Below are 25,271 nucleotides of genomic sequence, written 5' to 3' on the forward strand. Positions count from 1 at the left end.
AGCAGAATATAAGGATCTGGATACGATGGGAGATACCCGAGAGTGAAGAAAGTTTACCAAAATACTTGAAGAGACAGAGTAGAAGCTACTGGCAAGAGCAAGGTGGCAAACTACGCGTGTAGTTTTTCAGCGAGTAAAGAGGAAAAAACGTGCTTATTTTATAAAAGCAGCGGTGGGACATTTGAAACACTTGGAAGGTACGCAAAGAAGTTGATAGAACAAACCTGAAAGTGGAAGAAATACTAGCTGAGACGGAAGCAGTCGAATGGCTAGAGAAGATAGGAAAGACGTAAAGGAGAGAAGAGACGGAGGGGCGAGTTGAGCAAAGGAGCCTGTGGAAAGTGCGAAGTGTAAACCGTAGCCAATGAAATAGTTAAAGTTAGTTTCGAGGAACAGAAATGCCTTATAGCAGACTTAAGACAGTTTTAGAATAGAAACGAAAGAAGCAATCATGTAACACAGATTCAGCAATTAATGGCAATGTGTATATTCTGCAACCAAGTCGAATTTCTAGGCTAAGAAGCTGAAATAAACACACTGCCGCTGTAAATCGTGCAATTTTCCTAACGAAAATTAGATTTCCAACTTGTAACGCAAGAGTTTTAATAACTAAATTACTTATTCCATAAATTACGCATTAATGCGAGTTATAGACTTCCAACTTGTAAGCCAAGACTCTTAATAGTTAAATTACTTATTCTATAAGTTGGACATTTTTCTTAACGCGAGTCAAACTTCCAGCCTCTAACCCGAGGCTCTTAACAGCCAAATTATTCATTCTATAAATTATACATTTTTAGACTGCGAATTCTTTGCAAAATTACAACTCGTAATAGTAAATTTTTAATTGTTAAATTATTTACGGGTTTGATCGTGGAACGAGTCATGGATAGAAAAGTTTATTAGAATGCGTAAATTGTAGAGGGGTTGGTTAATGGAGTCGACCTCGGTGTTTGCGTCAATCAGCCTCCTGGTTCCATTTCGTTTCTCGTTGAATTGTGATAGAACATCCGTTCGCATGGCATAATTTGATACATGGCGCGGCACATTAACAATCATAAACATTGTGCGTTAACGGACGTTTAATTAATGTAGTCCGGTATAATGATGTCGATCCGATCGAATTTCACGCACGTTAGAAATGTTTTACTCCTCGATTAATAATGTTCGCCCGGTTTCATTGTTTTCAACCGCCGTCCAATTTGCATTTCGTCCGCAATCTCCTCGTTATCTTGATCATAAATATGAATTTTCTGGAATTTTCCCTGCATCAAAACAGAGTGTGGTATTACCGAAACTGTTCTCGTACGCGGCAGATGAAAACGATATGTAACATTGAAATTAACGGGTCTAATTGCGAATATTTGCACGATACGATCGGAAACTTATCAAACTGCTGCTCTTTAAGAGTAAAAATCGATTTTGCTATGTCGATCGTTCAGAACGTTTCTCGTCCTCTTTCTTTTCTTTTTTTTTTTTCTCGTTCGATAAACTTATGGCTCGATTGTTCGATGGAGCGAGAAGAGTCTGATCGAAGCGTTAAAGCGAATAAACACCGATAAAAATTACTGTGTATGTAAACCAAATGCTGACTGGATTATTTATTTCAATGGTAAAACGAAATCCAAAAAGGTAGGAATAACATACTTGTTTTTCTAACATTTGATTTTTAATGTATTTCTTATTTTAATAAGGAGAAGATGAAAATAAGCAAGACTTTTGTTAGGTTGTCATCATTGCTATAGTATTTGATATTCTTCGTACTAACTTCTTTGTTCCCATTGGTTACGTAGTATTGGATATAATAATTCGCCTTTGAATTTGTAAATTCAGAAGATTTAATAAGAAAATTATTACAAACGTCTCGTGTAATGTTTTCTCCTTTCCTTTACATTAAATTGATTAAATTTTAAATCCGCAAAGTGAATATTGTTTTTTAACGAAGTTTAAGAATACAGTAGCTTCGTGATATAATCATCATTGCTGATTGCTAAATGGACAAGATTTAGCAAGGAAATTACTACAAATGTCTCGTGCAACGTTTCTACCTGTCTTCTTCTCTAAACTGAATCGATCAAATTTTAAATCCATAAAATGAATATTGTTTTTTTTTTTAAACAAAGTCTAAGAATACAGGTAAATAAATAAAAATAAATACAGCAGAATATCCGAATACTTTTAAAATTGTACCTATCTATATGTAAATAGTGTGTCTATAAAACGAGAGAGACATTCGTGAGGACACTCGATCATATCGCGTTCGAATGCCAAGATCGGACACGATGATCGGTGTTTAATGCGCGTTGCGTGGCTTTCCGCATCGTCTTCGGAATTATTTTCGGATGGGAACGGGAGGACCGGTGCCAAGAATACTCGGCACGCTAATAGCAGGTTGACAAGTACACCGTTTGAAAATGAGAACGTTTGTGACGTGAAGCGAATCCGCCTGCGGCGGACCACGTTCGTGCGGAGGAGCCTCTCGTAAATGTCCAATAAATATAAATAACATCGGTAGAACGGTCCGGTGAAAAGCTGCCCACGACAACCAAAATATGCCTCGTCCACCCCCATAAGAATCAATTCTAACGCACACCGTTCACAAAATTCGTGTTCTCCTTTCCGATCATTTTTCTTCTTCCGTCTAATTGTCGTTGATATTCGATTTTTTAAAAAGCTGATGAATTATATCGAGAAGTGAACTTATCTGGCGAAAATGCTAAATAATGGAAGACCGACGTGTTTTACGAAGGGAATTTAAACTTCGATACGTTGCGAACCAATTGCACGTGAAAATCATATTCGCACTTGGCTTTGAACGTTTGCTCTTTCGAATATCCGAGTAACATCAGTAACTGTTGAGAATTTTGGATCTTAATTGCCGAAATAATGGTATAGGAACACTAAATTTACGCTTAGGATTTATATTAGAATAGTTATATATTTATTTGATAAACGATTTCAAAGATATTCATCGATGCACACTTACACTTTTAACAGACTGTTAAACGAACAGTTTACATTCCTTCGTTTTCGAGACGCCGCGCATACACATACTTCCACATACTGATATTCACATACAAGTATCACTACTACGAAGCTATCCTAGTTTAGTACATAAAATTATACATATCTCAATAGTAACGATTTTAATCTATACGCTTCTTATTTCTCGCGAAATATTCTGCATTCGCCATCTATTCGCAAAAGCCTTATATCTGCGAATCTATCAGTGCATGTACTTCTGTCAGCTATTTCGTAGTAAAGTATTTACTTAGCATAAATTAGCAGATTAATAAAATATAACTCGACTTAAAATAATACTTGCTGTAGAGTCTTGTAAGGCGAACCTATCATATCCTCTTTCTGAATATTTTCTTCCGGCTTTTAATCGTCAATTCCGAGGAAAATTTAAAGAACGTACGCTTCTAGTAATATTCTTATTCCATGGCGAATGAGACATACTTCTCCTAATGTACGTAGCGATGCTTGTTCGGACGTGGAACGTCGACTGGAATTCGCGACAGAAAAAAGGAAAGTAAAATACGTACGTAATGTTTCTGTTAAGGAAATTCGAGGATTTGGGAATACAAATAATTGACTATATTTCCCACACAACAGTTATACATCTATATTACACTCTGAAGAACGTCTTGCACGCACGCTTGTCGCCAACCGACTATCCTAGATTCTTCTAACATCTGGCAACAGTCTTTTGTCTCCACTAAGACCTTGACGCCCTCTGACCCTTACACACACACTCTCATGTACAGTGTAAATGTATCACTTCCCTAACAGTTTCGCGTTGTAGAAAATTACTCATCGGCGTACGGCATAGAGGAAGTTCGATTAGCGCTACGTTTCTTCGAAAATGTGGCCAACAAACATCTGTTTCCTCGTCGGTCTACCAAAGAACGATGATCGTCGCGTACAATTATCTCCGCATATGTACTTCTGCCCTGTATCCACGAAATCATAGACACCATTGAAATCGGAAATTGCCCTGAAATCTGTGCTCGAGCGCAATATTTTCGACGGCGTAATTTTTTTCCCCGGCGAGTTTATTTCGCGGTGGTTTTAATTAAAATCGCGCAGTCTCGAACTTTGTAACCGAATTGCAAAATATTTCTGTACGCGGGGAATATTACGCGAGAGACGTGGGTGAAATTGAATCGGTAGCAAGTCCGAGCTACGATTCAGTCTGCCGGCTCGGTTTTCCACCGAGTCGCTAATTTAGCGAAATCGGATAATCAAATTGAATTCGCGACTGAATAAGATTACCACCAATCAACGAAAGCTTAATCGAATGGAGATGTTGGCTAGATAACATTTGGCCGAAACGCGTACGTCTTTCTCTTGGAAGGCCTTTGTCACGAAAAGGGGATGTGGATGACGTTTAATCAAAAATTTTACCGCGGAGAAACAGGAGAGCGAGAGAGAGAGAGAGATAGCGAGAGAGGGAGAGAATAAGCACCGTGTAAATTTGTTGGAACAGAAAATTGTATTTGCAATTGCACGCAACAAAACGTAACTTTGAAACAGTTTCACCCGACGCTCGGTTTCACCAACTTTAATTTTGCGATGAATGCTCTTTCGTCGTGTCACTTGTTCTATTTACCAAACATGTATGTATCTCTTGGTTTCCTCGTTTTTTAGGTAAAATCGTTACTCTGTGACAAATTGTACAATGATATTATAATTTGCGTGTAAGTTGCTCCAGGGAACACACAGTACACGGGTTGCTTTTAATTAAAGCTGTAAATCACTTTTAATTAAATTTTGACTGACAATGAATATCGTATTAATAGCACTGAATAGATCTAGTATACGACTTCCTTATACATTCTCGTGTAGTATTTTATGGGCTATTTTTTACGGTTTCTTTAAAAGTACAATTTGACGATGGAGAGAAAATTGTTTAAAAGTTAGTGAACGATGGTTTCGTTTTTCCCTCACGTGGCCATTATTTTTTAATCGCCTAATCTGTTAGGGATCGCTATATAAAAAGTTTTATGAGAAAGAATGAAACAGAGGTTTACGCATAGTTAATCCATTTTATAACGAAATTTAATTTTCGATGTAAAGAAATTCCCCAACTGCACCGTTGACAGTTTAACAAATTTACACCCAGAAATGATTTTCTGTGTCTCTTTATAATCTACCAGTTCCCTTAATCCATTCATGAACCAAGCAATAGTTTACCGAAACTATAACAAATACTTCAAATTCTTCAAATTTCATCAAACTGTACAATTTACGTGGAAGAAATAATTGCCGCACGATATTGAGAAATTATTACGTAGAGAAGGTATTAAATGCTCGAAATTATCTTTCGTAGCCGCAACGTTAAGAAATAGAATCGAAGATCGTGAATTGATCGAAAAAAATATCGCGTTCAGGAATCATTGATCCTTGAAGCATTTGGACCATTAAATATAAAAGTAGCTCGTTTGGACGACGTTGAACGTTTCCAAGACGAAGTCAAAGAAATCGCGGATCCTCGGTAAGCGAATCGAAATTTCCTTAAAGATGTTGCATTTTTATGCGACGTTTTATCCAGCATACGTCGCTTTCGCGTCGACGATACGCGAGAATTCGTCTCGAGACAATTTTCACGTTGTTGCTGTACGCTTTACGACCCAGTGAAATTACGTTGATAGTCTCGTTACGGTCGCTAAAAATCGCGCGATATTTCCATTTTCGCCAGTCGTGCGGCAAATTTCACGTGAAATTCAATGAGTGTTCCATTTTGATTAGAGACAACAGCAATCGATTCTTTGTTCGTTCTGTCTTTTCGTCTTTTTTTTTTTGGTAATTATCTTTATTTAATTATTTTCTATCTTAGAACGTTCAATTTCTCCTCGTAACTAAAATTTTGTCAGGAGATTATAGAGAAGCTTTATGGATTCATCAACGTCGTGTTTTCCCTTCTTATTAGGAAATTTTAGGGATTTTTCCATTCACAACATGAAGAATCTCCGAGGTGTATAGTTCGATGAAAATTCTCCATGTAAAAAGCTTTCGAAAACCATCGGCGCTTTACATGTTTGCACACAGAGCTCGCGAATGAATCTTGAACGATCGTGTCGTTGGTAAATGTATCTTACCACACATAAAACTTCTAGTCGTCGCTGCTGCTTTATCTTCTGCTTCGCGAAATTCGCAGATATTCTACATTTGATCTTTTGGCTGCCATTCTTTCACCGCACTGGAAATCTCCTTGAAGTTTGCACCTCTCTTAGATACCAATTAACCTGTACAATGCTTGCAGAACTTACGAGGTAATTCAATAAAAATCCTCTTATCAATTTCTAATATCTTACCTCGAATACTTTTTTATTCTTGAAATTTCTTCATCGTTGAACCCTTGTCTTTGATCTTAATTTAAGACGATTTAATTTTAATTTAATCAGTGAAAGAGGAGCCCGATACTGTTGGCCTGATATTTTCCAACCTTTTCACCTCTTGATATTTTTTTAATCCTATTGCTACTGGTATTTTTAATATCACGTTCCTAACATTTTTTCTTTTTTTTTTTTTTTGATAAAAATGTTGGTCGAGGCAGGGGGACGCAACGACGGGGTTTCAGTAATTTTACAAATTGAAAATTGCTCTCTCGCTAAGATACACAAAAATATTACTATTCCGAGGAATGGCAGCGAGAACACATTCCCTCGTTAATTCACCATTCACGATTCATCTGCGATACATTCAGCCAATCTGGCTTCGTTTGCCGACCATGTCGATCCTTTAATATGTGGTTCGCGGCTAATTAATTGAACAAAAGTGTGCTTCTCTGTGACCAGACACACTGATTACCATATATGTATGTATACGTGTGGAATTTGAGCGGAACAAGATGGATGCTTAATTATAATCGACAAGGAGGTTAATTGCCGCGATGCGACCGACAAAGATATTTGATACGAGAATGATTGTGTCGTTGGTAATTGCCTGGAACCAGGAAAAAGTCGTTGATTACGATAAGTAGAATATACTGGGTGACCGTCAGGCTACTTAAAATAATTGTTTAATCCTTCTGTTCTCTCTTATTCTTCTTTACGTTTGTGTATCTTTAATTCTTCGGCACTTTATTTACAAAGAGCGTGGAATGCACGAAGATGGTAAAATTGTATTATTATGCATAATGAAATCAGATATTAAGAAGCTAGCTATTTTTTAATTATATTTGTTGGAATGTAACATCCAATTTAGATTATAATATGGATATAGTAAATTATTATGTTGTTATAGATTATATTATATATGTTATAGAATTTATTAGATTATATAATATTTACTATAGATATAATATAGATGCGAGAACAACTGGGATAATCAATGCATGATTTTTCTAAATGATAGAAACGTGATTCATTTTTTATGATAATAATAAAAATATACGTGTCAGTGTAGGAGCGAATAAATTATAGAATATAATTTACATATTCAAATCTCATTTTTCGTATTTTTTTTTTTATCTCGAAGAGGGTTTAGTTGCAAAATACAATATTTAGTATAGAAGTTAATGTAATGATGTAATAAAATTAATATAAATTTGTTGTTCACTGGACCACGTACATTGCGCTACGTATTACAAACAGGTTCGTTTTCTGGCATCTGGCAACACACAGTTCCTCTGATGTTATGTAAATTTATGCTTACAGCATACCTATATCGATAGTTGTTCACATAAAAATTAGCGCCGTTTTCTTAATTCCAACTCACGTTGCTCCAATTCAAAGTGTAACAATAAATTTCTCTAGATAGAACTTCAACATAAATCTATCTTCGAATCCTAGTCATGCCAACAAGACGATACTTAAACTATCGTAGAACATAATATAGATCACACGAATATATAAATTCGAAACTCAATTATCATAACAGTGGAATAATTTTCAAAGCATGTTAACGTAATAATTGCTCCAAATATAAAAAAGTCGACGATGTTGTGTGCATTCGAGTCGGATACAGAAATAAGAAAACATAAAATAAAAATAATTTTCGAGAAAGTCTTGTCCTCGTCATCCTCGAGTTATCCGATCCTTCGCTCGCTCGATGACTATATTTACTACGAACAGTAAATAGTGAGCGAATCTTCTATTCCTTAAGATGCTAAGTTTCGTCGAAATAAAAGCAACGATAATAGAAAAGATCTTTATGCTCGATTTACTTTCTCTTTTTGTTTCCGCGGAATGTTTAAACCCATTTACGGGACATCTTTGCGCGAGTTTTGTCTCTGTGCATCTCTAATTACGTCTCTCTTTGAGAAATGTTAGTAGAGCGTAGTCCGAGTGAAAAAGGGACGTTGGATGGATCGTTAATTATGTCGTTAATTAGGTGCGCCAAAGTTGCTCGGCCAGAATTAAAGCTTGTGGCGATAATATGGATTCTCCAGTCAGTGTCGAATGGTACCGCGGCGTCTAAGAAAATTCCCATTCATAAGCGTAAAGATCGAGTTATTAATTAAGTTGATAATTAGAGATGAGGCGCCCGTGGGGCCAATGTAAACTCGGCTGGCACACGCGTGAGAACGGCCGGCAATTAATTAGCGAGCTTAACGTGGCTCAGTTTTAGGGGTTGGATAGTTCAGGGGTGAATAGTTTGCTTGCAGAAGTGCGAAAAAATTCCAAGTATCACTTCTCCTATGTTCCAGTGTCATTCTCATTCTTTGGAAAATTAATTTCCGCTGATTGTTTTCCTTTTCTTTTATGTAAATGAATTACATATACGTAGATCCAAAGAAGGCGTATTTTTCTTAATTACTTTTATTTCTTTCTTTTTTCTTAGAATTTCTTCCATTCTATGATCATGCAGTATATTCTTTTCGTTATCCATTGCAAGCTGCGATTAATATTTCGATCGACCGAATTCACATATTGAACATTGAAGCTGTGAAAAGGTTCTCAAAAGGGTGGAATCTTTGTTCAAGTCTTATTTCGCTAATCGTATTCGTAGTTTCATTATAAGCTGTCGTGCTACTTTCATACTATGTTATACTTTCGTACTTCCATACTATAGATATATCATAACGTTGTATAATTTATGAATTTCCTTAGCTTAATTCCTCAAAGAAATAGCTGCGCCGTTATCACAATTTCTAATACTACTACGCGCGATTAATTGGATAATCGCCATTTGAATATTTTCTTTCCTCGCCTCTCTATTCCGATTTTATTTCCTTTCGTCACAAAAACATGAATCTCCACGAACATCGTCGACCTGTTTATCGGTCGTACGATTAATCAGCTACCTGTTTTTGACGAGTGTACTCGTCATGAAGAAATGGGAACACTGCGTTATGACGAGTATACTCGTCATCGCTTACTTTTTGCGACACATTTTACACGCTCCACAAAAAAGTGACAACAGCTAACTGGTTGGACGATCATTTCGCCAAGCTTTTCGAGTATTTCTCTCAGCAGGTTTTCGACGATCGATCGGAAATACGAATGCCTGTTTGGGTCTCGGGTTGCCAGGGAATTTTCTAATTATTTCTGACATCGCAGACGATCGCTTTGATCTCGTTTTCTTTGTCGTAATCGCCTTTAATAATTCCGTTGCTAAAAGTGGGGGTAGTAGGGCAATGGAGAACGAAAGGAGAGAAAGAGAGAGAGAGAGAGAGGTGTTTTAACGTCCATAGAGCTTTTTAACGTGCCATTCTTCCGGCGCGTGGTGTAAGGTCTCGTTTCGCGAGAACGGATTGCAATTAATTGAGGCTTTTAAGCGGCCTGTGTGTATAAAGAGAAAGCAGCGAAAAGAAAATGGAAAAAGCAGGTGAAGGAAAAGTGAGAATCCGCGGGGCGGAAAAAGGAACGCGATTTCATTTTTGCCTTTTACAACCGTATTATAAAAAGGTTCCTGATGCGACGTATTTTTAAAGCGACCTCGTCCGCGGTTTCAACGAAATGCATCTTCCATTCCTTGAATAGAATCGAGTAACCAGGACGTGTACAACGTGTGGAGAACGCTTAATCTTTCTTCTTGTTAGTGGATTTTTCGTCAGTGTTCCTTCTTTTTTCTTTTTCTTTTTGTTTTTTAAGTAAAATAATGTATGGCACGGCTCGTCAACGAAATCTCGATTAGATTTTCTGGGTCCATTGTATCGTTTGCTGTTGATTCAGTTCGAGTTGAATTACAGATACAGTCTTCTCCATAAGTATTTTCTCGTTTGTGTATAAAATCAAATGGAAAATTGAGGAGGAGGAGCGTTCCGTACATTTTGCCAGGGAGAAATAAATTTTTTATTACCTGCTAAAGACGTTTGAGGCAGCCACTTTTGTTAAACGAATTACACGATTTTAATATTACGAGACAAATGTATTTGGAATTTTAATATTATATGCTTAATCTTTACTTCATCGAAAAGGATAATTTCTATTCGAATAGAAATTAGTTAGGGTAATTTTTATTTCAATAAAGCGTACACGAGACGTCGTGTAACAGCGAAACTTATTTCTTAACACGCAAAGCAATGATAAAAGAATTCTTAAATCTTGACACAGAACACGCAAACTTTATGTTAATATTCCGTTGCATTTTATTTCAATAAAACAATTTTCGTGGACGATTGTAGGTATCAGAGAATAGGATCGATTACACCGCGGCGAAATAAATCTTCGTGCTTAAATTCTCGGCTTTTTAATCTGCCTTGTACGAGATTTTTCAGGAGTCTAGCTGCCGACTCATAAAATTTCACGCCGCCTTTAGCGCGAACCACGCTAAAATTCGAATTACTTTTTATCGAGACTGGAACAAAGGATTTTTATCGTGCATGAATTACAGGCAAAACGAAGCACGTTTTACGACCAGGCTAAAATGTAATTTCCATTTTAACTGCATTCCATTCGTTTAGATGTCTCAATCAGAGTGTGACACGGAGAACGGAAGTTTGAGCAAAAGGGGCGATCAATGAATGCGTGAAATGAAAGAAACGATTAGTCGCTAATGAGCGGCGAAACTGGTGAAACAACTTTGATAGTATACAAAGTGCACTCGTTTGCTCGTCATTCGTCCTTTTATCGTTCCCTGAATTTTTGCTTTGACACGGGGATTTGGTCAAAAATTACGAAAATCTTGCTGAAAATCCGTACTGCACGGATTATTTGAATTTCATTGCGCTTGCTCCAGGAAAAAAACAATTGCACCGAGGAAAATTTTCGTCGTCGCAATTCCTTTAATTTTTCTCGGACACGGTTATTAATCGCAGCTTGTTAATCTTCTAGCGAAGGAAAGAGCAAAATTTTCTTAAAATTCACGATGCAGGAATTATTGAAATTCTACGTTTCCTTCGCTTCTCCGGACACGAAGTTTCCTCGTCGCTTTTCTCTTTTCAGCAACGAAAGAACGAAAGAAAAAGTTTACGTAAGAATCGCCATAGCAATTGCTGTAATTCTGCGTAATAATCCATAAAATGTAACGAGCTAAATTTTATTAAAACTTTCAACTTTGCCACGTTTACTCGAATTCTCTGTGCCCCTTTCGCCAACGGAAAAATTGCACAGATTTCGATATAGAGATGATCGTCTCGATTCTTCTTGTAATTCTGCACACGATTATTCGAATTTCTCTTTACTTCTTCTACCAACCGCAGGATTAAACGAAAGGAGATTTCAATATAAAGATCATCGTGCCAATTCTTGTAATTCCATGCACGATTATTCGAATCTTTCTTTGCTCCTCCTACCAACGAAAGAATTAAACGCAAGACGATTTCGATCTACAGATCATCGTCCCGTTTCTTACAGTTCTATACAGCAATTTGTTAGAAAAAAACGATGACATATCGTGTTAAAATTCACAGCGTAGGAACTTGACGTTTCCCTTACTTTTCTCCGTTTCCTTTTTACCAACGAACGAACGAAAGAAAAAAGTTTCAAGATAGAGAACTTGATTAAAATTCACAATTGCTCAGTTTTTTCCATTTTCTTTTTTTTTCTGACCCCTCGTCTACTAAAAGAAGAGCAAAATGGGGAGCATCTTGTAATTCTCGGTTCTTGTAATTCCCAATAAACAGAGGGGTCATACAGCGAAGATCGAAGCACGTTTATGACTAGCGAAACGTGAGGCATTTTGATAAAACTGGGATGGACTTTTCGGTCATTCCTACGTAAAGCAAAAGGAAGAGGGAAACTGATTCGAGATTCCGAGCATACGCTCGACCTTCTACTTTATTTAGTTATTCGCCGTGCAATATTTAAATGATCCATGAGCGTAGTTTCGGGCACCTATAGAACTCCGTTGTTGCTATTGCTGCCACCCTAGTGGCTCTCGTTGGCCCGTTGCATCCCCCATTTTACATATTCCTCTTCCTCGTCAAGCTTCCAGGGTCACCAGGGAACACTCGTCCGACTCTAAGCTGTCGTCATAATTTTTTCACCCTTCAATATTTCATGAGACCTATCGCGCCAACGTCTATCCCCTTCGCCATGCTTTTCGTCATTTATTTTTCATTTCTCCGTGGACGCGTGCGAATTTTCACGCCTATAACTGTTAGTCTCTTTCATTGCCCGCTTAAATCAGAAAATTTACTAAAAAATAGCAATTTTATATAGAACACCATACGCAGAGCTTCGTTTGTCTGAGTTTGTCAACGGACGAACAGTTTACTGTTTAAATGAAAAATTTCATTTCACATGTTTCACGCATTTTCGTATTTATAACAATCGCCTGCTCACATCTGGTCGCTACTTGGCTAAATTCGAGCATACTCGATACATTTTCAAACTGGATTTCCTCATAAACGAAGCTTCAGCATTTTCAACTTGTCTTCTCATCTTGCACTCGATTGTAGCACCAGCTACGGACCACCTGTACAATTAGAGTTCCTTATTGTAACACAGGTTCATCAATTTTCCCTGCTACGTGTTATTCTATTATCACGAATACGTAATAGAGGCTGGCGTTCAGATAAACGACTTTGACCAGCAAAAGTTGAGTTAATCGTCCTGCATGAAAAATGACGAGCTGACGATTTAAATTGCCGCCGTTGTTCTGTATAATATCGAGTCGTGTCTACCGCTAACGCGCTTGGCAGATATGTTTATTTTTTCAACAAGCCGATCTAATTTTCAAGAAGATATAGACCAAGAAGATGAAGGAGTTTAACGTAATCCAATCGTTTGCAGAATATGAATTTCCACGCGTTTTCGGATCAACGTGCCGCTTGGTAACGTTTATTGCTTCAGCAGGTTGCTCTGATTTTCAAAATGACGAAGACGTATAGCCTAAACTCTACACTTCGTATAAATCTCATTCGTTCTTTCTTGAGGTTATGATTACGAGAGATTTAACATACTTTGATAGGTAGGGCTGTGTTTTTCTATGTATAAATTATAATTGTACGATGGAGAAAATAGATAATTTCCCTATGAACATAGCGAAAAATACGTATCTTTATTAATACGAGGGTAATTTATTAGGAAAGTGAGCGCCACGAGGAACGAATTTAGCACGTCTGATGGCTAATCTTTGCTACGATATTATTCTATCACGTTTGCGGGAAGAGTATGTTTACGTGACCTGGAAATAACATTGTTGGAAATAGAAGCATAGTGCATCGTGTAACACTGAAATCTTGCAATTCTTTATTTTATCCTCTTGATCGACAACGATCTAACATACATTTAACGATGTAACACATATCAAATAACGATATATAAACGAATCGTCGTCTCATTCGGCAAAACTTTAAATAAATTAGAGGATAGTATACCTAACGGATTAATAGAAGCAATCAAAAATCCACTAAACATTGATTGGGAAGATAAGAAAATTAACATTGAGTTTATATTCTTTCCCAGTCAGAAACACAATTTTAAGAGGAAATTTAATTTTGTCCAGACTTTGGAAAGAAGGAAATTCCTCTTCGCTTGTATCTTCAGTTTTGCTTTACGTTAAAATATCAAATTACACGAACGATTTTCTCAATTTTCCTTTCAATATCATGAAAATCCTAATAAACTGGCTTCAGCTTACAATTATTTACGGTATTCATAAATTTACATAAATTGTTCGAGTCCGAAAGTTGGTGCTCAAAATAGCAAGCTTCAATTTTATAATCGAACGATATTCGGCCACGAACGTCTCGACAGACGATCGAGTCATTGTCCCAGGAACTTGGAAGGAACAACAGCAAGGCAAAGTTCTAAGTAAAAAGACGCTGTTCCATCCATTCTCGAAACTTTCACGAGGCTCTGTGCCTCGAAGGAAGTTGTCACACCCCCAGGGCGAATTGCAGTTTTCCCTCGCAGGACCCATGGATAATGTCAGAGAATCTCGAGATGTACTTTTTATTTTCCATCAGACGCCGGACGAATAATAAACGCGGATGTTTCGAGTGTTACTGCTGGCAACAATCACGAGCAGATTCTATTTCGAGCAAACAAAACGGCCGCGAATTCGTTTTCAAGCTTAGCGACCTGCAGTTACCTCGTTCCGCGCGAAAATTCTTACGTCTTTTCCCTCTCTTTCATTTGTCTGCATCCCGACTTGATAGAAAACTCTCCTCTGTGTAGTATCGCGAAATTAATCAAAGTACGTTCGTTTTTTGTGTCTGTTTAAATACGAGTGAGTATCTGCCACTTAAGATACATAGCTGCGAGCTTATTATATACAGAGTACGGCGAAATAACAAGAAATCATAAAAATAATAAAGTTCAAGTCTTTGTTCAAGTTTGTTCGGTTTGTAATTATCGCTTAATAACCGCGAAATAAAAACTTGCAAGCTTTTGTACATTTGTAGCGTTTCGAGATACAGGCGATTTATTATATTTACGATTCTTATATTATAGGGAAGGGAATATTAACTAATCGAATTAGCAAATTGCCAAGGAACGGGTTACAGGTTTTTAAAATTTATTTAATATTTTAATTTTACGTCGAACGAGATAATCAACTTATAATTTACGAAATTCATTTACGGTACTTCTACCGTTATCCGGGGCGACTTGTCAGTACTGGTAGCTTTTATATAATTTTGCGAGTAACGTTGTTTCAATTACGCGAGGGACAAATATATTTTACTCTATAAATATTTTTTACAAACATTTTAGCGCGCCTCTTCAAAGGCAACGATATGTCTCTTTATTTGCAAAACAGAGAAACGTATGACCGGAATTAAGAAAAATGCAATTCCAATGGCGTGTTATCGAGGAATGAGATTCTTCCGATTTCAGATGGTCGCACGTGTGCCTTTCCCGAATATAAATACACCTGCTAATTGCCAGTCGGCGCCGATTTCCTGCGATAGCGTTAAAGGCTCGCGTGCTTCCTTCTAATTAAAAATTTCGATTATTAAGCCGAATACACGGTCCCGCGGTAAACCCGATATTCCAGGGCATAATTAGAAAACATTCGATTAGAAGCTACAACTATTCGCGTCGTTGGAACAGTTTCCGAAATTCGAACACATTCTAACGCCGTTAATTTTCTTCTTCTTCTTGCGTCGCTCGCAAGTAACAAACAGTGGCGCGGATTCGTGAAGTCTGTTTATAAGATGACATGATTTGCGGCGCGCCAGTTTGTTTGCACAAATGCTGCTCCATCGTCTAACAGAGATGTTAAAGACGTCTCGTCTAACAGAGAATAGTAACGCTATGCGACAACACACTCTGTCACTTTATAAAGCAGACGTTAGACGAAGTATCGTCAGTCGAAGACAACTCTTTGCTGACTTCCTTCCAAATAATCTCGCGTTTCCTTCAATCCAAGTTAAACGTATATTTCGATCTTCCAATCTCTGTCGGCTAATTTTCCGAAACATATCGTACAATACGATCAACGTTGTGAAAATCGCTGTGAAACGTAACGAAAGTATTTTCCAAGATTAATCGAGAGGTTGATAGACCTATACAGATAAAGGATTGACGTAGGTGCGCCCTAAAAAAGAAAAAAAAAAGAAGAAAAATTTTATGTATTAAAAATCCTCCGCAAGGATGTACAAAGTAGATAGAACAGAATATCGAGCAGTTTTATTTGCGATTGTACATGCACAACTAAAAGCAACGAGGGCACGTGGCGTGTTACAGGGGGTCAGGTTTTATGGAGGCGCTCTTTCACCCCGATAGAAACGTCAATGGGTTCGGCTATCTTTATTATCGCGCAAGGACACGCGGAATTTCAATGGCGCATTGATTCGCCAGCTGCATCGACCGAGCAAAGAATTACTGCAGGACGTTTTCCCTACGTTTCGTTCTTACGGATGCAAGAGGCTATTCAGATCGAAGATTCGAAAGAAACGACACCGTTTTCCAATCGTTTCGAGGAAGCACAGATAGACGATAAATCTTTGGCCGGCAATCTCCTTTCTCCGGACATTAACACGAGCAGTTTCAAAGAAAACGTGATAGTTCTGTAGCTAAGTTGCTGTTCGAGCACCAATTTTCCATTTTATCTGTGGACGATTCACGATAATGCGTTTGCGTGAGCGTTAGACCAATATATTTTAGGGAAATGAACAGTTCGGAGCATCGTTGTGTGGAATTTGTAATGGATGAGATTTTTCTGTTTCTCGCGGGCATTTTAATCGGTACTTTACATTGTGTTGCGTTTACGTTTGTTGGTAGAAGATGATTTAATAAAGGAAAATTTAAAGGACGAGCGGCGCTATAATTTTAGAAAAGAATTATAATCGATAAGATAAATTATGAATAGATATAACGTACGTGACTCAGCGATATGGTAAAAGATGTTTAGTATAACAAAGTTAGTATTAATATATAACGTAGTTATTATACACAGGTATGAATTTTAAACTTTCTTTCATGCCCCGTTGTACATGGCAAGTCATCAAAATTTCCAAGTTTCCAGAAACTTTAATCTCTCTTAGGGTACGAAGGCAAACGCTTAATACCAAACTTGCTATTAATTAGAACTTCTTGTCTCAAATTTCTCTTCTAATCGTGTAAAGTATCAATTTATCATGGAACTCGTAATAGATGAAATTTTTCTTTCCTCTTCTTTCTTTTTTCCTTCTTCGAAAGTTCTTCAACTAGCACTTTACCTAGATCCCATGAATTTCTAAATTTGCCGTCTCAAATTTGGTACCGGCACTTCTTCCTCTCGTTTGAGACTTAAATTCTCCCCTTTCTTGCCTGTCTGCGAGCACTTAGATACGAACTTAATTGCTTAATAACGAATTTCGCGTCAATTACAGCTTTCTTGATCGAACACCCTGTGTAATCGCCTGAAGGATCAATTTAGAAACCAAGGAATATCCATCGAATGTGGTTCCTAGGGTTAACCACCCCTCGACACGAATATTCGATGGGGGCCAGCCTTCCTTTTCCGGTTATTGAACTTAATGCAGTCAGGTCGATGCGCGATATTAAATTATGCGGTTCGGCGCAACGATGCTTCCGCGATATAAAAGACAGGAAAGGAACGAACCTTTACGATATCTCTCTCTCTCTCTCTGTCTCTCTCTCTTTCCCCCTTAAGCTAGCCTCCCACCACAACGGCTTTATGACGCGACTTTTGCGATAACTGTAATGGCCACTCTCGCAACACGAAACATGCCATTACCGTCACTCTATTTCGCAGTTGATATCTTTGCTCTTTCAGCCTGCTACGGCCACCTACACCTCGGAGCATCCCCTTAAAGGCCCTACCTTGACCCAGTGAATTTCTCGTGTGTATGCACCTGCACAGGAAATTCGATAAAAAGCATTGCGCACTGCCAAGCTATTATTATACCATAGAGCGGTGATTTATTTTTAAACGATCGGAATGGTCGCCGGGGGTTGATGATCGCCGAGGTTGTTCTCCGATGTTTCGCAGTGATTTCTTTTGAGCAATTGCACGAAGGATCGTACTTTTTCTTTTCTTTCTTTTTTGTTCTTTTTTTTTTTTGTTCTTTGTTAGCTTTCAAGTTTTATGTAGGATGTACGGGTTTCATTGCGTTTGCAGTAGTCGGCGTGATAATTGGAGTTACATAGATCCCTGTAAACAGATTTCTTGTCTATTTTAAGCACATCTTCTTATACCAAAATTTGATTAGTGGCATTCGCGATTGCATGGAAAAAATTCATTGCAGTGTTGGAAAAACATTAGGACAATTTTAATGTATATAGTTGCACCTATTAAAATGGACGTTTGATAGATTATCGAAATCCACGATTGTTATTCGCGTATTTTAAAAATCGCAGCTCAAAATAATTCAGTGTGTTAGGAGAATATACAAGACAGTTATTATTTCTCTATTAGAAGATTGGAACATTCATAAGCGGGATAACACTATCCTAGCCCTGAGATGTAATTACTTTTAGTTGGTTTCGTATTACCATGTTTGATCGAACATTTGTTCATATGTTACTATAAACCAAACGGAGAATATTGTTCAAACCAGTCGGATCCATTAAATTTGCATGACAAAGTGCAAATATCAAGATTTATAGTCGTGCATAAAAGGAAGCAGTACTTTGGAACCAAGTAATTTAATAGAGTGTAAACGCTCTCCATCTTCATCTTATTGGAAAAACAATATTCTTTATTCCGAAGCAGGTTAAAAACAATTATTATTCCATTCAGATTTCGTTTAATGTACTAACAACTCCTGACAATATTCTTAGAAAATTCTTAGAAATCTATAATAACGAGACAAAAGTTTACCATTAGGAAAATAAGTATATCAGATTAGGCAAAATTTACTTTGAGTCGGTATATAATATTTGAATAAAAGCCAACGTTTCATACGAACAAATTCAATACACACTGCTGAAAACAGAGGACGTGATACTACTATAAATAATTTCTTCGTACCAATCAAACGAATAAAAACGACGCGATAAATCGACACCTCAATTACGACAATAACTTAGTTTAAAACAATAATTTAAAAAAATCGTACGAACGCAAGAAGCGTACGTAAGATTGAAACTAATCCAGAAAACGATGCTGCGATTGTTTTGACCGATGCATCACCCTCTGAGATTCGCATCTGGTCAGCGACCTAACATCCCCGCCTTGTTTATTTTCCAGAACGCGGCGCAGTGGAGTCCAAAGGCTGACAGTATCCAGGCCGACGTCTGAAACATTCCAGAACCCGTGAAAGACTCAACAAACATCTCGAGTCTCAGCCAACCAGTGTATTAGTGACTTAGATAAGAAGACTCTCGCCAAAACGTCGACGTTCGCGGAACCTCGGTCAAATCTCGCGATTCGCGCTCGAAATTCCAAGCTTCCGGTGCGTCTCGCGACCGAGGGAAACTCTGGACGAGAGGAGATGTCCCGAAAGTGGTTCCACAGAGGAGACGACACGTTCAAGCCGCCAGACATTCGAAGATAGCGGGTCAAGGTCGCGAGGAGCTCGAACCTCCAGCGTCGTCGAAGTCGATTCCTCTTCGATCAGGGATGAGGATTCGCGGTTCAGGGCACGACGAAACGTCGGTAAGATCAAGCAGAGCTTGAGCGACCGCGTGCAATCGTCGCGCAACTTCGACAGGCCTAAGTTCAAGTTCACTTTCAGAGAAAAGTCGAGGAAATGCGAAGAAAATCCTGATACCTTCAGGGTAAAAAGGAAATCCAGCGAAGAGAAAGAACGTCTAGACGCTCCTTGCTCCAAGGACGTTGAGGAGGAGGCACAAGCACGCTCCAAGCTACACAAGAGCGATTCTTTCCTCAGAAGATTGGTAAGAAGCTCGAAGGATAATATTACCGAAGGGTGCGAGAGATTGGTCAGGAATATTCAAAAGAGTCCTCTTCTACGAAAAAAGTTTCAGTCTACGGACGAAGAGAGACCAGTGGCACCAGTCCGTAGAAAGAAGTCCAAACAGAGACTTCTGGAGCCCGATTTTACCAATAAACAGTCTTCCACGGGTATCGATCCTGAGCAACCTAATAATATTCACGTTTCTGTCGTGTGCCCAAGCGCTGAGCTCATAGAGGATGACTTTCTGCTGGTTCACAAGGAGCCTCAGACTGAAAGAACCAATCACTCGTTGAACGAATCAACAACTAAAATCTCCTCGACATACTTTGTCGAGAACGAAGATTCGTCTAAAAGCGTCTCGGTAGAAGACGTGGAGGATCTGATTCGAACGGAGAACAACCTCCGACTTTTGGAGCAACGTGTTCTCATTAGAAGACGTCTAGAAAAATCCACGAAGCTTCTGGAGGCGTTGCAATCAGGCCAACGAAGATCCTGGAGCGAAGAGAGCCTCGTCCACGCTATAGAGCAGGTTCACCGTAAGTTCCACGTGGGATTCCCCATCTCCAAAGTCTCCATAGACACCGTGACGGTAGACTGCTCGCCTATCGCTCATAGAAGATTCGTCAGACCCATTTGCAATCGCGGAAAGTCGAGTAGCGGGCAGTCAAGGTCGCTGGAGTGGCGGGACAAGGTAGAGTGGACGTCGTGGAAAGCGAAACGATCGCCACCGCCGGACGACTGGCAGGTTCAGAGGTCGCCGAGGCTCTCGTCGAGGCGTGATAGCACGCACGGGTCAGGCGATAACCACGTTCCGGCAAGGAAGTCACGAATACAAGGCGACGAAGTGCACGCGCGGCTCACGTCGCTCGTAAAATGCAAACTTGCGAATTTCGCGGGCAGCGGTGGGGACGAGGAGGAGCTGCGAGACGGCGAGCCTGCGGAAGAACAAAGTAAACAGCGGCTAGTCGCGAACAGGCTGGACGAGAACGCGACTCGTCACCCTTCGACGCCTGTCTGCGAGCCAACGCACGGCTCACGTGTCATTTCTGACCTCAGGATAGAGTCTACCTCGGTGAACGATGCTCTGGGTGACTCAGGCATCGTGACAATTCGCGTGAACCTCGGTGACTTAGAATCTGACGCAAGAGATGACAACCAAGGGGCCCTGAAGTCTGCTTCGGTGATCACAGCTGATCGTGGTAAAAATAACGAGAGCAAAGGTCAGGGAAGATCGGCGAAGAAGAAGAAAGTCATCGGATCTGGCTGCAAAGTTCCAGATTGGAACGACTGGAAGATGAAATTCACAATCAGGATGATTCGCATCCGGGACAAACTGATGCTAGGCCTGAGTGCCTTCGCGATATTGTTCACTATTCTATTGGTGATGGATCTGCAGATGGATCTTGGATACAGTGGGCATCATTTAGTACCCAGCCATGGGCGTGTTCGGGTCGGAGACGACCCGAATACCGGTACGATTTATAACTTTCGCAGGAGATATTTGCAACGAACGAATGCAAGTAAAGAGCAGACCAGTGGTGATATGTCCGGTACGACGCAGAATAGTGGAAAGGATGGTGAGAACGTAGGTAGGGAGTCGAGGACCGAGAAGACAGAGGTGCATGATAATTTCCGGGATTTGGTGGACCTCGTGGAGAAAGGTTATGGTGTTAGTGTTTACGAAGGAGTAGCTAGGATCAGTGGAGAAGACCATACGTACAATCCTACGATTGGGGAAATGAAGAAAATCAGTCCAAAGTGAGTCTTTCTTTTCTCATTGAAATATTACATTTTTTAATCCTGTCGTCCTTGAGTCTGTATGACCTGAAATGGATGCTAATGTTTCAGTAGATATTATCGAGATATAGATAGTTTTGAAATATTTGATTTTAGCATTCAATGCCATTTTACTATTTTTTTGTGTACTCCATTTGTGCTCCATTCGGATAAAATAATAAAAGAAAATAATAAAAGATATCCAGAGGGATACGAAAGTAACATAGTAGCGAAGAGAACATCAAGGTTAATTAATAATAGCTATAATAGTCCATTTCTTGTGAAGCACTATTTCATTACTCGAATACGTAATTAGCGTTTAGTATCTGAAAACAAATGACTTATTGACAAACTAGGTCACTGTAATTTTAACGCGACCGAAACAAACCGAAGGTTTATCAATTCGTGTCAATCACGAGCAAACAAATTATCGAAGGGAACGTCGAACATAAAAAGTAGATCGACGTATTCTTAATGAACGTAATTCCAAACAATCGCATGGAAAGCAGATCATCAAAAGAAAAAGAGGGTATCAAACATAATATGACGAAGCGTTATCGAACGTTGAATTGCAGATACATTTTTAGTTGACAGGCGTTTTCCCAGACGACTTTGAGAGTTTTGTTATTTCCACCAGCGATGAAATCCTTATCGACGTTGATAATAACAGAGGTGAGACGACTGGTGAAAATTTTCCATCCTGTAAAAGTGTATACGACGTCCGTAAGATAAAGCGGAATTTCCAACGCGACACCTAATTAACCGAAATACCGTCGAAAGTAGCAAGTTTAAATCTCGCACCTGCTCGGTCCTCGTTGAAATCTCCTAAACCGATTTTCCACGGAACTTCAAACAGAAACTCGATGGTCTTCTTTTTCTCTTTTTTTCTCTCTTTCATTCTTTTTCTACTTTTTTTAGTTTCCTCGTTGGAAAAGTTTCCTCCCTATCGAATAGAAAGCACCGGGGAGAAAAGCAATTAGTGGAATCGCTTAAAATAACCAAAATCGTCGTTCCAACATCGAACCAGGTTTCCAATGGAAAGATGGCCGAAAATAGGGATGAGGAAAATAGGGGAAGAAAACGAAAATTGACTTTCCAGTGTCTGTGTCGTATCTTCATATTTTCTCATAGATATTATATCAAAATAGAACGTTTTATTCTTCATTTTATTCCGCGTCATGTTCGATGTTTATTTGCAATTCTAAGCAATGTATAACGCATTTCAATGGTAAAAGAATAAATAGACATTATTCCATCTTTTTCCCATGAACCCTCGAAACGTAGAAATTGTTCATACGAGAGATTTTTTTGAACAGATTGTTTGTTAGTTTGCATCGTGTGAGTCTGATTTGCGGATGTGTTCGTCGGTAGGTTGGTAGTGTTGGCTTCGATCTGTATGTCGGTGAAATCAAGAACGTTATTACTGTCGTAATAGACTGATAAGAGGCGCGACTGGTGATATCTGGATCATGTTGTTCCCTCCTCGACCTCCAGTCTCGTTCTCGTTATCCGGCGAAATAATACGTAGAACCGAATTGATGAACGAGGATTGAGGTTACGCAACTTCGGACCTATGTTTTAACTGAGGAAAGTAGATTAACATTGGAATTGTTTCTGAAAATTCGTACTTTTGTAAAGAGGATTGAAAAGGTAAAGACAGAGCAGAGAGATTTGTTTTACCTATTGCATCTCATAGTAAATGGTACACGTAATTTGATTATTTTATGTGTTTGGGATTATTTTCTCGCGTTTAAATTTCTCAAAAATCTGTAAAAATAGCAGTCCACTAACTGAACTTTATCGTTCACGATTTAAAGGAATCGAATTTTTCTTCTTGTCGCTTTAATTAATTTTGATTACATCGACGATTAAATTAGTTGCTCTTTTATTTTTTAAATCTTTCCTGCTTAATATCACAAAATGGAAAATACTCCCTCGTTTATTAGTTGTAGACTTGTTGCTAATTTTTATCATAAACTTTAACAAAATAGAATTCTAACGAAACCTTCGAGACGTTATAACTTATTACATAAAGCGCACAGTATAATTTAATTTGTTTCACATTCGCACGATCGATAAATGTTAATTTCATTTTTTAATTACGATATCCATTTATCTTAAATAAAAAATACATAATACAACGGGGGGGGCGGAAATAAAATTTCTTCTATTTATACACTTCGTAAATTAATTACTTTAATCGTGCAAGTCTCATTGTCGACCTTGAGACTCTCACGTTGCACGAAACGAAGCACAAATCGATGTTTCTCATATTTTACGGCTTCGATCGAAGCGAAATATCGTAGTCGACCTTGGTGAATGAAGATTGCTTAATCTAAGCCTAAATCGTTCCTGTTGACTTCTTCGAACGCTAATCCATTCTGCTTAAGCGATTTTATTGTCTGACAAGCAAATATCAGTCACGTTGGTATATCGCGTTAGAATGCACTTGGTACATGCTTGTGCATTGTGCTTCTACACATATACAGAACGTGCTCTCTCGTGCAAGCAGGTTGTCCAACGGCAAACGTAATTATACCGGTGATAGAAGGAATCCGCGTGATTCACGATTCTGTGTACGGACGGGTGTGTTCTATTAAATATTTTCATCGCTCAAATCCATTCGACAAGGATCGACGTACACGTGCATATACACGCGGTGGCACTTGACTTGCAAATTCGCTTTTCTATATTTTTTTTTTTCTTATCGAAACGACAGTTTCGTAATTCATTTGAACTCTTTGATGCATAAAATTTCCCAGAACGGTACAAAGTAGAACACAGTTTATTAGTAGATGAATAGTACGTCTGTTCGATCGTATCGGTGTTTTATTACTTAACTACTCGTTAGGTATATGATCGTACGTTCGAACGTATTATCGTCGATATGCAAAATTTGCACACCGTTGTATGTATCGTAGCATTTATATGCTAATATTAATCAAGTTAATTAAGTTAAATTTCATATCGTAAGAGCACTTTCACATGATTAAAACATTGCTATCGTAAAAATGAAACGTAGAACGTAATAAATAGATTGAAAAATAGGAACGTGTGCAAATATCGTATTTTTCGTAGGCAATGTGTATCACTAAACGGCAATATTATACATTTAACGGTTAGGATATCCAAAATGTTAATTTTTCCTGAAAATTACAATTGCTTATGCATTATGCTATTTAATATTTTTACCACTCATTGTACGCTGTATAAACATAATAAAATCCCAGTTCGATACCCTCTCTTATCGGGTCGACAATTTGCTAATTAATTTTAAATATCGATTTCCTGCAGTGTTAATTAAATCCAAATTAATTTACACGGTTATGTTTTAGTCTGTTAGTGACTGGCCAATCCTATCGATTGAAACACGAGCGTTTACCCGCACGTGGATTTTCTCTTCTTTCTTCTACCCCCCCGATGTTTCTTTTCTCATCGAGACCTAACTCGTCCCAGCGAGAAGGGCGACTAATTGCCACGAACAATGCACGCGTAGCCAATCGACGTTTCTTTCCCGTTAATTTAGCAAGTATCGATTATTCCCTTTCTTTTTTTTTTTTGTTCACTTCTCTCTCTGACTTTGGAACTATTTCAGAGCTTTTTTATCGACAGTCATGGATTCAACGAGTTCAATGCACAGCTCGGAAACTCTAAACTTCGAAAGCATAGTTTCTATTATTAACGATTGGCGAAAAGAAATTTTCTTCTTGGATTGAAAATCAGAATTCGATCCTCGAAATTCGACTGCAAATATTCTTAATTACGTAGTAAATTCGTTCGCGTTTCCTACAAAGAGCACACGAGGCATTTACTATTCTCACATAAAATCTATCTAATCGAGGAATAT

General features: G+C 38.4%; 2 protein-coding genes across 6 annotated transcripts in view; both read left to right on the forward strand.

Moving 5' to 3' along the window:
* The window catches only part of LOC117155148 (coiled-coil domain-containing protein 137), a 97,750-nt gene extending 78,634 nt beyond the window's left edge, over nucleotides 1–19,116 (forward strand). For both annotated transcript variants that reach the window (XR_013059707.1, XR_013059709.1), the window contains one exon: nucleotides 18,979–19,116. The gene's annotated coding sequence lies outside the window, so the exon portion shown is untranslated. The remainder of the gene's footprint in view (nucleotides 1–18,978) is intronic.
* Nucleotides 19,117–19,120: 4 nt separating this feature from the next.
* LOC117155145 (extracellular serine/threonine protein CG31145) overlaps nucleotides 19,121–25,271 on the forward strand; it is a 93,028-nt gene continuing 86,877 nt past the window's right edge. For 3 of the 4 annotated variants that reach the window (XR_013059706.1, XR_013059705.1, XM_033330779.2), the window contains exon 1: nucleotides 19,121–21,406. Coding sequence is in view for 2 of the 4 variants with exons in the window: in XM_033330779.2 (XP_033186670.1) it covers nucleotides 20,943–21,406 (464 nt within the window). In the remaining 2 variants the exon portion in view is untranslated. The remainder of the gene's footprint in view (nucleotides 21,407–25,271) is intronic. The other variant, XM_033330777.2, reaches the window with a different exon arrangement.

This window comes from Bombus vancouverensis, chromosome 12 (assembly GCF_051014615.1).
Source record: "Bombus vancouverensis nearcticus chromosome 12, iyBomVanc1_principal, whole genome shotgun sequence".
Taxonomy (NCBI): Eukaryota; Metazoa; Arthropoda; class Insecta; order Hymenoptera; family Apidae; genus Bombus; species Bombus vancouverensis.